This window comes from Balaenoptera ricei, chromosome 11 (genome assembly GCF_028023285.1).
Source record: "Balaenoptera ricei isolate mBalRic1 chromosome 11, mBalRic1.hap2, whole genome shotgun sequence".
Taxonomy (NCBI): Eukaryota; Metazoa; Chordata; class Mammalia; order Artiodactyla; family Balaenopteridae; genus Balaenoptera; species Balaenoptera ricei.
Window position 1 is genome coordinate 74,283,458 of NC_082649.1, and position 13,431 is coordinate 74,296,888.

A 13,431-nucleotide genomic window follows, 5' to 3' on the forward strand; every position below is an offset into this window, starting at 1 on the left:
CCAATTCATTCTGCAAGCCCAGTATAAACTTGGTATTAAAGCCAGAAAAATAACAAAAAAGGAAAATTAGGTTTATTTCAATCATGAATATGCACACAAAAATTCTAAAAAATATATTAACAAGTAAAATTTGATAATGTGTAAAAAGGTAATATATCATGACTAAGGTTCATAATGGGTTAAAGGAATTTTTAAAAATCCGCAGTATAGTGTACCATTTTAACACAATAAAACAAAAAACATTTCAATAGATGCAGGAAAAGCATTTGATAAAACTCAAAGCCAGTTTGTTAAGGACAGTATTTCAGGCAATTAGACTAGAAGGAATTTCCAATTGAGTATTTAAAAAAAAAATAATACCCTATAGCAAACATCATACTAAATGAGAAATTTTAGTAGTATTCCCTTTAAAATTAAAAATTAAATAAGATGCCCATATTATTATTACTATTTGTTATTGGTAGTCCTAGCCAGTATAGCAAGACAAAAGTCTTAAGAACTGGAAAGGAAAAAATAAAATTGTAGCAATTTGTCATTTATATAGAAAACCCAAAGAATCTATGGGCAAAATATTTTAGAAATTAAAAGTGAGAATTAATAATTTGCTAGGCCATAAAGTCAACAAATTTCATAGGTTCAGATTACACAGAATATGCTATCTGATCACCGTGGAATTAAGCTAGATATCAGTAACAAATAACAAAATTTCCAAATGTTTGATATTTAAGCAGTAGTCTTCTAAGTGAAAGAAAACTCAGAATTAGAAAGTGTTTTGAACCGAATGATGATGAAAATATTATATATGAGAACATATGAGCTTCCTGTGCTTAGAGGGAAGTTTATAGGCTTAAATGCATTTCTTGGAAGAGAAAGACTGAAAGCAAAACATAAATGATCTAAGTATTCATTTCAAGAAGTTAGAGAAAGAATTGCAACAATTAAGCCCAAAGGAAGTAGAAGGAAGGAAATAAGATCAGAATAGTTGGATACAAGCGGCCCTCTGTATCCGTGGGTGCCAGATCCATGGACTCAGCCAATCTCGGACTGAAAATGTTTGGAAAAAACTTCCAGATGCCATGAGTTTTAATAAGATACTTAACACCTCTGTGCCTTAGTTCTCATTTCTATAAAAATGATGCCTACCCCATAATTTTATCGTGGAAATTAATGTACATAAAATGCCCAGCAGTGCTGTAACAGAGAGTGTTGTCAGCCAATTCGTATTATTATTGTTATTATTGTGAGGGCTAAAAAAGATAACATACATAAAGTTCTTTATAAAAGTATATAATAAAGTAATTATTTAGTCAGTTTAAAAAAAAAAAAAGGAAGAAAATATCAGGGAAAAAATATTCCAGAAAGTTTCAAAAAGCCAAACTTCAATTTGCTACACACTGGCAACTAGTTACATAGCATACACATTCTGTTAGGTGTTATAAGTAACCTAGAGTTGATTTTAAATACACGTGAGGATGTGCATAGGTTACATGCAAATACTACACCATTTTATATAAGGGACTTGAGTATCTGCCAGTTTTGGTATCTTCAGGAGGTCCTGGAATCCAATACCCCACAGATAGCAAGGGACGATTGTGTTAGTAAAATTGGAAAATAAGGAAAAGACTAAACAGATATGGCTCCAAAGATATGGCCAATAAGCACATGAAAACCAGGACTTTAGCCACGTGCACAACTGTGTAGTCCTGGTTCCAGAGATTTTAGTTACTTTCAAGTTCAAAGTACTCCAACCCACCCTCCAAAATGATTGTAGCTCTTAGTTGTGCTGCTCTTCCTCTTGGAAGATCTGGTTTTTTTCTAGCCCAGTGTCCTGAAACCACCCACCACCCAGAAGAATGCCTTTTATGCCTGCTGAGTGGACAAGATGAGTAGGTGGACAGACTGTCTAAAGTGAGGAGGCTCTTGGTGTCTGGACTTGGGAATCATGCACTGGCAAGCAGGACTATTCTGGACCATGGCAAAGTCACCACTGAGTGTTCTCCTTTCACAGACATGCATTTTTAGACTGCTTTAAGGGGAGAATTAAATGAAACAGAACTAAAGCATGTCTAGGTGACCATTTGAAAAGCCTCTACTTTCAGTTCTGATACAGCAGCTGCCATTCATACAGCATTTATATTAGGAGTAAGACTAACATTTTCTAACATAGAAGAACTTGAAGGTAGCTAAAAATTTACATTAGGAACCTGTAACATTGGGAACTGTTTGTGGGGAAGTGTGTATTGAGTACCTGTGAAAATGAGTTTTCACTCAAGGCTGTCACTTGAGAATAGGCTCAAAATAGGTGTTTAGAAAAGGAGCTTTTATGTAGGGGAAGGGACGTCTGAGGTCAATAATGTGAAAGAAAGTGAAAAAGTGAGTGAACCTAGAGAAAGAGGGCTCTTTCCTTAGCCATATTGAAGCATTAACAGAAGGGAGGTGCTAGATCATCATCAGAACACATTTGTTACACAGTGAGTCTTGCATTTTACACACATTTGCCTTACTCAGGTTTCAAGTAAAATGAGCTCAGTAATCAAAAGGGAGGTTACATTTACCTACCACCTCTCCCATCCCCCAGATCCTTATACTTTCATTCCTCTAACTGAATGCACGGCGGGGAAGACTTGTGAAAAAGAAAGTAATAATTTAAAGAGTTTTCTAGTCGGTTGGAGAAGTGAAATGACTTATTCAGGTGGCAAGCAAGTAAGACAAGGATGTAAGACATCCTTGAGTAAGAAGTTGAAGACTGAATTGGAAGAATTGATTATTAAATTTTCCACAGGGTTGTAAATATAAGACATTTATATAAAACATTTGATGAGGATTTTAGGAATTTTCAAGGGTATTTTGACTTGTGTCTTATCCTTGAATAATTTGAAACCCCACCAAAATTTGAAACCAGATCTGGTTACATCAGACTTAAGAAACAGATTACAGAATTCTATGTTGATTCAATGCCATATTGTGAATTTGGTTTTTTTTCTTTATTTCTTTTTTTTTTTTTTTTGGCCATGCTGTGTGGCTTCTGGGATCTTAGTTCCCCAACCAGGGATTGAACCTGCTCCATTGGCAGTGAAAGCACCGAGTCCTAACCACTGTACTGCCAGGGAATTCCCTGTGAATTTCTTATAAGGAGTTCAAAGGGTCTTTTTTTTTTTTCCCCCCCAGTTTGAACTCTAAAATAACATTTCTAAAAATAGAAGAACTGTTAAATCACTTACCTGAAGATAATGCTCCTTTTGAAGTGGTTCTTTTAGGCTTAAATAAATAGGGTTGGTTTTTATCTGTTTAAAAATGTGTGGGAGCACCTGAGATACTAAGATTTTTCCTTTTTGTGTAAGTATTTCCTTTGATCAAAGCAATTGGTTGAAAACTAATGAGCTTTGCCATTATATTATTCTGTCAAACTATTTTTAAAATTATGTCCTGTAGTTACATCATGTAACAAAATGTTTTGTTGCTTAGCTCTTGCATTTTAGGACAGTTTGAGTAGAATATATGCTTTCCTTTTTTTTTTTTTTTAATTAATTAATTAATTTATGGCTGTGTTGGGTCTTCGTTTCTGTGAGAGGGCTTTCTCTAGTTGCGGCAAGCGGGGGCCACTCTTCATCGCAGTGCACGGGCCTCTCACTGTCGCGGCCTCTCCCGTTGCAGAGCACAGGCTCCAGACGCGCAGGCTTAGCAATTGTGGCTCACGGGCCCAGTCGCTCCGCGGCATGTGGGATCATCCCAGACCAGGGCTCGAACCCGTGTCCCCTGCATTGGCAGGCAGACTCTCAACCACTGCACCACCAGGGAAGCCCTATGCTTTCCTTTTTGTTAAAGCATACTAAACTCTCATAAGTTAAAGGAACAGTGAATTATTATGCTACTGTTTTTATTTTTCTTAGAATTCAAGGACTTAATCTGGATACAATATATTTTTCTTATTGAAATGTCACAGATCATGCTAGGGCTGTAGCAGCAGAAATGGGAAAAAAAGGTATCTAAAAGAGACATTATGATTCAGTAGAGAAAGCCTCTGGCTCTATTACATCCTCCTGGCTCTTGGTCCAAAAGCAGTGTTTTGTATTCTGAAGCCAGGTGTTAAACAGTATTCATCTATTTCAGGTTACCAGTGATTCCTTTCAAAGTAAATGAGACTATATTAGGATAGAAATTTGAAAATCTTATAGTTGGTTTGGAGAAAATTTTCTATTTTTCATTAGAAAATTTCCTTTCTTTACACTTACTTAGTTATCTTATATCCTTCTGCTAGTATATGTTACAAATATGATTCTGAAAATTAGAATATATCTACTTAATTCTTGTATACTCAAATTTTTTTAAAGTATTATTATTTATTTATATAAATATATATATATATTTATATATATATTATTTATTTATTTATTTATTTTTGACTGCGTTTGGTCTTTGTTGCGTGTGGGCTTTCTCTAGTTGTGGTGAGAGGGGGGGCTACTCTTCGTTGCGGTGCATGGGCTTCTCATTGTGGTGGCTTTTCTTTGTTGCAGAGCATGGGCTCTAGGCACGCAGGCTTCAATAGTTGTGGCACGCGGGGGCTCAATAGTTGTGGCTCGCGAGCTCTAGAGTGCAGGCTCAGTAGTTGTGGCACACGGGCTTAGTTGCTCTGCGGCATGTGGGATCTTCCTGGACCAGGGCTTGAACTTGGGTCCCCTGCATTGGCAGGCGGATTCTTAACCACTGTGCCACAAGGGAAGTCTCTCGAATTTTTTTGTTTAAAATTATTGCTTCTCTTAGAGATAAATACCTTACCATGTTAAATCTATATAAATTCTTTGGAAAGATTTGTAAATATAAAGTGGTTAGAAAAAGAGGTAAACTTTTGATGGTATTGATGACTGTTGTTTAGGAAGCAGTACTGATGGAGTGCCCTTTCAGTGTTGTGAAACAAGAACAGCAGAGAAAATGGATTGAAGAGTTGAACAAGCAAATAGAGGATGACCGCCAAAAAAAAGTAGAGGAAAAAATTATATCTTCAAAGGTAATTTATGAAGTTTTATCGGTATAAAGGGGAAAAAAAATAATTTCAGAGTCACTAATCATAAACTTAAAAGTATCCTGAAACTATTTGACAAGACTATTCAAATTATTCCATATTTGCTTTTGTGAACCTTTTGTTGAATGAATTCAGTAAGTGTGATTTTGCATAGCTTCTTGTAACTAACTTTTTAGAAATGTCCTAATTCTTTGAATTTTTCATATTCTCCAAGCTTAGTTGTCTAAATATATATGGAATCAATACAGGATACAGTTTTGTTAGTCTTTATGATGCTTGTTCTGCTGTGTGGTGACTTTTAGAAATCATGTTTATTTGTCATTTGGGATTTTAAACGTAAGAAGAGTTGGAAGAGTTCTTAGCAGTTCTTATTTGTCGTGATTAGGGTGAGGAACATGACAGATGGGCAGTACATTTTGATTCATTCAAGAGCTGTCCTGGTTCTCAGTCTCAGCTGTCCTCTCGGTCAACGCAAACACAACCAGAGTACTTCTGTGTCTCTCCGGACGCTCAGGACCTGGCTGATATCAGCAGTCTCTATACACCTGCAGCGGGAAGCCAGGTTGAACCTTCAGAGGAGGAGCGCGTAGCAAGACCTGTTAGAGACGTGGCTGTGGAAAGCAGTAAGAAAAGGAAGTAAGTGCCTCCTTCAGCACCTGTTGGTGTTTAAGGAGGTTTGTGTTCCACTTTAGGATTGTTGTTGTATTTGTATCTTAATTGGTTTCATGTTTGGTGTTTTTCTTTACAGTAGAAATGACTAGTAGATACATTTCAAACAAAAATGACTTAGCACCTTGTTAAACCCACCTTTTGGGGGTTTTAAATAGCTAATGGATCTGTCTTGCCAGCTTTCTCCGTTCTATGACTGCTCTTTTGGACCCAGCTCAAATTGAGGAACGAGACAGGAGACGACAAAAACAGTTAGAACATCAGGTATTGCATTGTCGAATGTTGTTCTTTGCCTTAATCATTAGTAGTCATGGCCTAGATACCTAAGTAAATGGAAATTAAAATTCCAGTATAAACTTACAGCACAGGCCCTGCACAGTCCTGTGATGAATCTAATCCCTACTCCAGCTGGCATTATATTAGAATTATACTTATGTTGAGAACCAGACAGTATCATGTAGTACAGCCACCTGCCTTCCAAGGAAGAAGGTCTTTAATGTTTAGGTTGTGTATCTGAAATGACACTAAATCTTAAGTTGGTATTGGATATTTTTTTCTCCAATTCTCCTGAATTCTGTTCAGGATGAGAATTAGTTCTTTGAAAGGGAAATAGATACAAGGGATTGCAGTAGAATTATGATTAAGAAATCTAATGGATAATATAAGAAAGGAAACTAAGATTAAAATTTTGTCCTAATTTTAGTCTAATACTAAAGGGACTTAAATGTCTAATAACTCGTCAAAACCTCTACTATATGAAGAATTTGGCTTAGTTAATATGGTTACTTGCAGTCGGTTAAGTGAACAGACATTTATAGCGCATCTGCTATTTTTACCAGGCACTATGCTAAGCACTGAGATTGTTTCTTCAGTTGTTTTTCTCTTAGTTCTTCTACGAGCCCTCCTGGGGTTAAAGAAAAAGCATGTAGAACTTGATGGGAGATGGGAAAAATACATTGGAAACCTGACATTTTAATTTAACTCATATATGTATTACTCTCTATATATTGATAAACATTTTTGAAACACCAGATGCTTTATGGATTTTTAAAAAATTTATGACTATAATTTATGTTACTGTTTATGACTAGAAAGCCATCACTGCTCAGGTAGAAGAGAAGCGGAAGAAGAAACAGCTCGAAGAAGAGCAAAGAAAGAAGGAGGAACAAGAGGAGGAGCGTCGCTTAGCACGGGAACAAGAAGAGATGCAGAAACAGTATGAAGAAGATATACTTAAGCAAAAACAAAAGGAAGTAGGTATTTATATCCTAACTGTAACATTTTAGAGTAAAAATGGGTGTGTTGTTTTTTGGTTTTTTTTTTTTAATTTGTTTTTGGCTGCGTTGGGTCTTTGTTGCTGTGCGTGGGCGTTCTCTAGTTGTGGCGAGTGGGGGGCTACTCTTTGTTGCGGTGTGTGGGCTTCTCATTGCTGTGACTTCTCTTGTTGCGGAGCACGGGCTCTAGGCGCGCGGGCTTCAGTAGTTGCAGCACGCAGGCTCAGTAGTTGTGGCTCACGGGCTCTAGAGCGCAGGCTCAGTAGTTGTGGCGCACAGGCTTAGTTGCTCCACGGCATGTGGGATCTTCCCGGACCAGGGATAGCACCTGTGTCCCCTGCATTGGCAGGCGGATTCTTAACCACTGTGCCACCAGGGAAGTCCCTGGGTGTGTTTTTAAAGAAAAAAATAACGAGAACATTTGCATGTGTTTTGAAATTGTGAAACTGTATGCAGAAACATTAAAGCTTTGCATAAAGAAGGTTTTGAAAGTAGGAGGGAAGCTGGAGGTTTTATTGTTTCAAATGATTGATTCACAAATGCTGTACTCCTTGCGTTTCTTCTCCCTGCTAAGAAGGAGGTCAGGATGAGTTATTACAGCATAAAACAAAAGTTATCCATTTGCTTGATTTTTAAATGTTTTCTAAGCAATGATTATTATATTAATAAATTTCTAAATACGTTAAGAGAAATGATTGGCCTTCCTGTCTGTATCCACTTGTGAACAGGAGCATTTACTTGCAGAGTCATTGGCTGGGATTGATGATAGAGTTTGTTGCTGTGTTAGAGGATTCCTCTGTGCTAAGTAAGGGTCTATTAAAAAGAGTAGATGTCTGGTTGGCTAGGAGAACCCCTATATTAAGTGGTACAGACTGCATAGGTACGGTGATGTCAAGTGCCATGTTTGAGTGGACCTGACAAAGAGCAAGTTATACAATGACATTGGATTGCTAAAGGTTCATGAGGTCTACAGAGCAGACCATACAGCACTCCCCCTGGAGCTGGGAGGTGGCGCTGAGAGACTGTCTTTTCTTGCCGTTTCCCACTTGCAACCTTTGCTTCAGAATTAGCTGATGAAGGTACAAATGGTTTAGGTTCTGATTTCATTATGTTGAATAGGCTGAGCCAACTACACCTATGAAATAACTACATACATGAAAAAAAATCAGTGTCATTTGCTTGAATTGCAAAAAATGGCCATAAATCTTGAGTATTACCTCTTATTATCTATTTTTTTATCTTAATAAAATTCAGGTGGAATTGACCATTGGTTTTAGAAGTTTTGAAAACTTCATAGAATGAGTAAAAGAGTGTTTGTATTTGTGGTCTAATACAGCTGTAGAAAGATACTAAAATGTAATCTGCAAAAGGGAAGGAACTTTGTTCTCTTGGCTTCTCTACTCCCAGTATCTTGAATAGTGCCTGGTACATAGTAGGAGCTTAGAAAATATCTACTGAGAGAAAATATTCAAGTCTGTATATGTTTGATAATTGTATTTAATTAACTTTGTGCACTTCAATATTGATAGGAAATCATGACTCTTAAGACAATTGAGCTGTTCCAGACGATGCAGAGAGCGCAGGAGCTGGCACAGAGACTGAAACAAGAACAGAGAATCCGAGAATTGGCTCAAAAGGGACATGACACTTCTAGATTGATTAAAAATCTTGGCAGTAAGCACTGGACTAGAATTTTATTTGTAATATTTCTTGAAAATTTTAAATAATTGCCTATTTTTAATACCTTTAAACACCTATTAACTAAATATTTTTTGAGGAATTTCAGACTTTGAACTAATGTAAATTTATAACGCTTACTTGGGAAATTGTCTTAAGGGTAGAACTAAATAATGTATAATTTTCAGTATCTTTTCACATATATTTTCTTATATTTTCCTCACAATAGGTAAAATGTATACTTTTGTACCCATTTTTACAGAGATATCCATTAAGTGATCTCCCTAAATTCAGTACGGGATAAGAATGCTGATAGCTTTTGTAAGAAACTTTAGGCTAGCCCTTCTAAATTTTTATTGCAGTGTTTACACTGCTTGATTAAACTAAGAGTCTTGTGTGTATTTAGTTGCTGCTATGTCATTTTATCACATAACTTATTTCTCTTGCCAGTTGATACAATACAAGTGGAATATAATGCATCTACTGACAACATTGCAAATTCAAGACATGGCTTGGATAAAATCAGTGGTAAAATGAATACATATATCAGCTCTACAGCCTCTCCCAGGAAGGACACTGGTGTGCAAACGGGTATTGTATAAATTGTGATTTGGCTTAAAATTTACTTAAAATTTAAGTCACAATTAGAATTAAGTTAAATTAATTTAAAGTTTAAAGGAATTTGAGGTTTTCAGTAAGAGTTAGGAAATAAAGGTATTTCTTGGTTTTTAATTCCTCTATAGCAGCTTTATTAAGATATAATTTACATAGCATAAAATTTACCCTTTTAAAGGGTACAATTCAGTGTTTTTTTAAAGAGCACAATTCAGTTTTTATATTCATAGTTGTGCAACCATCACCGTAATTAATTTTAGAACATTTTTATGTCTCCAAAAAGAAACCCTGTACCCATCGACAATCATTCTCCATTTCCTCTCTCCCCTCTATTCTTGGGCAACCACCAGTCTACTTTGTGTCTCTCTAGATTTGTCTGTTCTGGACATTTCATATAATTGGAATCATATCATATGTGGTCTTCTCTGTCTGGATTCTTTCACTTAGTATGTTTTAAGTTTCATCCATATTGTAGCATGTAACAATAAGTACTTCATTCCTTTTTATCACTGAATAATATTCCATTTTATGGATATACCACCACATTTTGTTTAGTCCTTCATCAGTTGAGGACATTCGGGTTAATTCTACTTTTTGGCTGTTGGAAATATGCTGCTGTGAACATTCATGTGCAAATTTTTGTGTAGACATAAATTTTTAGTCTCTTGGGGGAGAAGAGTAGCATTACTGAGTCGTATAGTAACTGTATGTTTAGAATATTGAGGAACTACTAAATTGTGTTCCACAGCAGCTGTACCATTTTACATTCTCACCAGAAATGTATGAAGATTCTAATTTCTTTACATCCTTGCCCATACTTACTATTCTCATGGTTGTAAAGTGCTCTCTCATTATGATTGCTGATGTTGAGCATCTTTTCATGTGCTTGTTTTAAATTTTTACATAACTAATTAGGTAATATCCATGTTGGGTATCATTATCATAGGTCTCCATGCTTACTATGAATCCTTTCAGCCCTCCACCCATGTGTCTAGGAAATATTTTTTCTTTTTTTAAATAACTTCCAATAAATCTTTTCATTTTTTTTGTAAAATTGAGATATAATTGACACATAACATTAGTTTCAGGTGTATAACATAATGTTTGATATCTGTATATATTGTAAAATAATCACAATAATGAGTCTAGTTAACATTCATTACCATACAGAGTTAGTTTTTTTTCTTGTGATGAGAACTTTGAAGATTTACTCTCTTAGCAACTTTCAAACATACAGTACAATATTATTAACTATAGCCAACATTCTGTACATTACATCCCCAGACCTACTTATTTTATAACTGGAAGGTTGTACATTTTGCTCACGTCCCAACCACCCTCTCTGGCAGCACCAATCTGTTCTCTGTATCTATGAGTTTTTTTTTTCCACCCAGATTCCACATATACCTGAGGATCATATGATATTTGTCTGTCTTTTTGACTTATTTTACTTAGCATAATGTCCTTCAGGTCGATTCATTTTGTTGGAAATGGCAAAATTTCATTCTTTTTTATGGCTGATATTCCATTTTGTGTATATACGCGCGTGTGTGTGTGTGTGTGTGTGTGTGTGTGTACGTGTACACACAGTACATTTTCTTCATCTATCAGTAAACACTTAGGTTGCTTCCATTTGTTGGCTATTGTAAATAATGCTGCAGTGAACAAAGGAATGCATATATTTCTTTGAGTTAGTGTTTTTATTTCCTTCAGATAAGTACCCAGAAGTGGGATTGCTGGATCACGTGGTTCTATTTTTAATTTTTAAGGAACCTCCAATACTGTTTTGCATAGTGACTGCACCAGTTTACATTCGCACCAACAGTGCACAAGGGTCCCCTCTTCTCCACTTCTTCACCAGCTCTTATTTCTTGTCTTTTTGATAATCGCCATTCTGACAGGTGTGAGGTGGTATTTCATTGTGATTTTGATTTGCATTTTCCTGATGATCAGGGATATTGAGCATCTTTTCACTTATCCCTGTTGGCCATCTAGATGTTGTCTTTGGAAAAATGTCTATTCAGATATTCTGCCCATTTTTTTTTTTTTTTTTTTAATAATATAGGAAAGACATTTTTTTTCCTTAAGTTTGGTTTTTTTTTTGGTTTTTTTTTTTTTTTAAGATTTATTTATTTATTGATTGGTTGATTGCTATGTTGGGTCTTCGTCTCCGCGCGAGGGCCCTCTCCAGCTGCGGCAAGCGGGGGCCACTCTTCATCGCGGTGCGCGGGCCTCTCACCATCGCGGCCTCTCTTGTTGCGGAGCACAGGCTCCAGACGCGCAGGCTCAGCAATCGTGGCCCACGGGCCCAGTTGCTCCGCGGCATGCGGGATCCTCCCAGACCAGGGCCCGAACCCATGTCCCCCGCACTAGCAGGCAGACTCCCAACCACTGCGCCACCAGGGAAGCCCCCTCTGCCCATTTTTTAATTGGATTTTTTTTTGCTGTTGCATTGTATGACTTCTTAATACATGATACATGATTTGCAAATATATTCTCCCATTCAGCCTTTTCATCTTGTTGATGGTTTCCTTTGCTGTACAGGACCTTTTTAGTTTGATGGAGTCTCAGTTGTTTATTTTTGCTAACGCTACCTTTGCTTTTCGTGTCAAATCCAAAAAGTCACTGCCAAGACCGGTGTCAGAGAACTTACTGCCTATGTTTTCCTCTAGAAGTTTTATGATTTCAGGTCTTACATTTAAGTCTTTAATCTGTTTTTAATTCATTTTTGTGTAAGATGTAAGATAGTGGTCAAGTTTCATTCCTGTGCATGTGGCTGTCCATTTTTTCCAATGCCATTTATTGAAGAAACTGTTGTTTCTCTTTGGCTCTTTTGTTGTAAAATCATTGACAATATATGCATGGGTTTATGTCTGGGCTCTCTATTCTTTTTCACTGATCTATGTGTCTGTCTTCATGCCAGTACCATACTGTTTTGATTACTACAGCTTTGTATTACAGTCTGAAATCAGGGAGCATGATGCCTCCAGCTTTGTTCTTCTTTCTCAGAGTTGCTTTAGCTATTCAGGGTCTTTTGTGGTTCCATACAAATTTTAGGATTGTTTGTTCTGTTTCTGTGAAAAATATCATTGGAATTTTGATAAGGATTATATGGAATCTGTAGATTGCTTTGGGTAGCATGGTCATTTTAACAATATTAATTCTTCCAGCCCATGAGCTTGGAATATGTTTCTATTTATTTGAGTCGTCTTCAGTTTCTTTCATTAATGTCTTATAGTTTTCAGTGTACACCTCCATGGTTAAATTTATTCCTAGGTATTTTATTCTTTTTTATGCACTTATAATTGGGATTGTTGCGGTTGTAAATGGGATTTTGTTCTTAATTTCTCATTCTGACAGTTCATTATTAGTGTATAGAAATGCAACAGATTTTTGTATGTTGATTTTGTATCCTGCAAGTTTACTGAATTCATTTGTTATTTCTAATAGGGTTTTTTTTTGGTGGAGGCTTTAGAGTTTTCTGTATATGATATGTCACCTGCAAATAGTGACAGTTTTACTTTTCCCTTACAAATTTGGATGCCTTTTCTTTCATTTTCCTCCCTAATTGCTCTCACTAGGACTTCCAATACTATGTTGAATAAAACCGGTGAGAGTGGGCATCCTTGTCTTGTTCCTGGTCTTTGAAAAAGTTTTCAGCTTTTCATCATCGAGCATGATGTTAGCTGTGGGTTTGACATGTATGGCCTTTATTATGTTGAAATACTTTCCCTCTGTACCCACTTTGTTGAGAGTTTTTATCATAAACCATTGTTGAATTTTGGCAAATGCTTTTTCTGCATCTGTTGAGATGATTATATGATCTTTATCCTTCACTTTGTTAATGTGGTATATTGATTCTGTTGCTTTTGGATAGAACGTTCTGTATATACCTGTGAAGTCCTTCTGATTTAATGTATCATAAAAGGCTATTTGCTTATTGATTTTCTTTCCAGATGATCTATCCATTGATGTGAGTGGAGTATTAAAGTCTCCTACTATTACTGTATTGCCATCTATTTCTCCCTTTAGGTCTATTAATATTTGCTTTATGTATTTCGGTGCTCCCATGTTAGGTCCATAAATACTTACAAATGTTATATTTTCTGGTGGATTGACCTCTTTAAATGCCCTCCTTTGTCTCTTGTTACAGACTTTGTTTTAAAGTCTATTTTG

The 13,431-nt window shown here is 36.2% G+C and overlaps 1 protein-coding gene across 4 annotated transcripts in view; it reads left to right on the plus strand.

The window, feature by feature from the left end:
* Window positions 1-13,431, plus strand: part of CCDC66 (coiled-coil domain containing 66) — a 50,223-nt gene that overhangs the window by 22,745 nt on the left and 14,047 nt on the right. For all 4 annotated transcript variants that reach the window (XM_059939948.1, XM_059939949.1, XM_059939950.1 and 1 more), the window contains 6 exons: window positions 4,874-5,005; window positions 5,406-5,656; window positions 5,869-5,953; window positions 6,781-6,942; window positions 8,493-8,637; window positions 9,091-9,231. In XM_059939948.1, coding sequence (XP_059795931.1) covers window positions 4,874-5,005; window positions 5,406-5,656; window positions 5,869-5,953; window positions 6,781-6,942; window positions 8,493-8,637; window positions 9,091-9,231 — 916 coding nt within the window. The remainder of the gene's footprint in view (window positions 1-4,873; window positions 5,006-5,405; window positions 5,657-5,868; window positions 5,954-6,780; window positions 6,943-8,492; window positions 8,638-9,090; window positions 9,232-13,431) is intronic.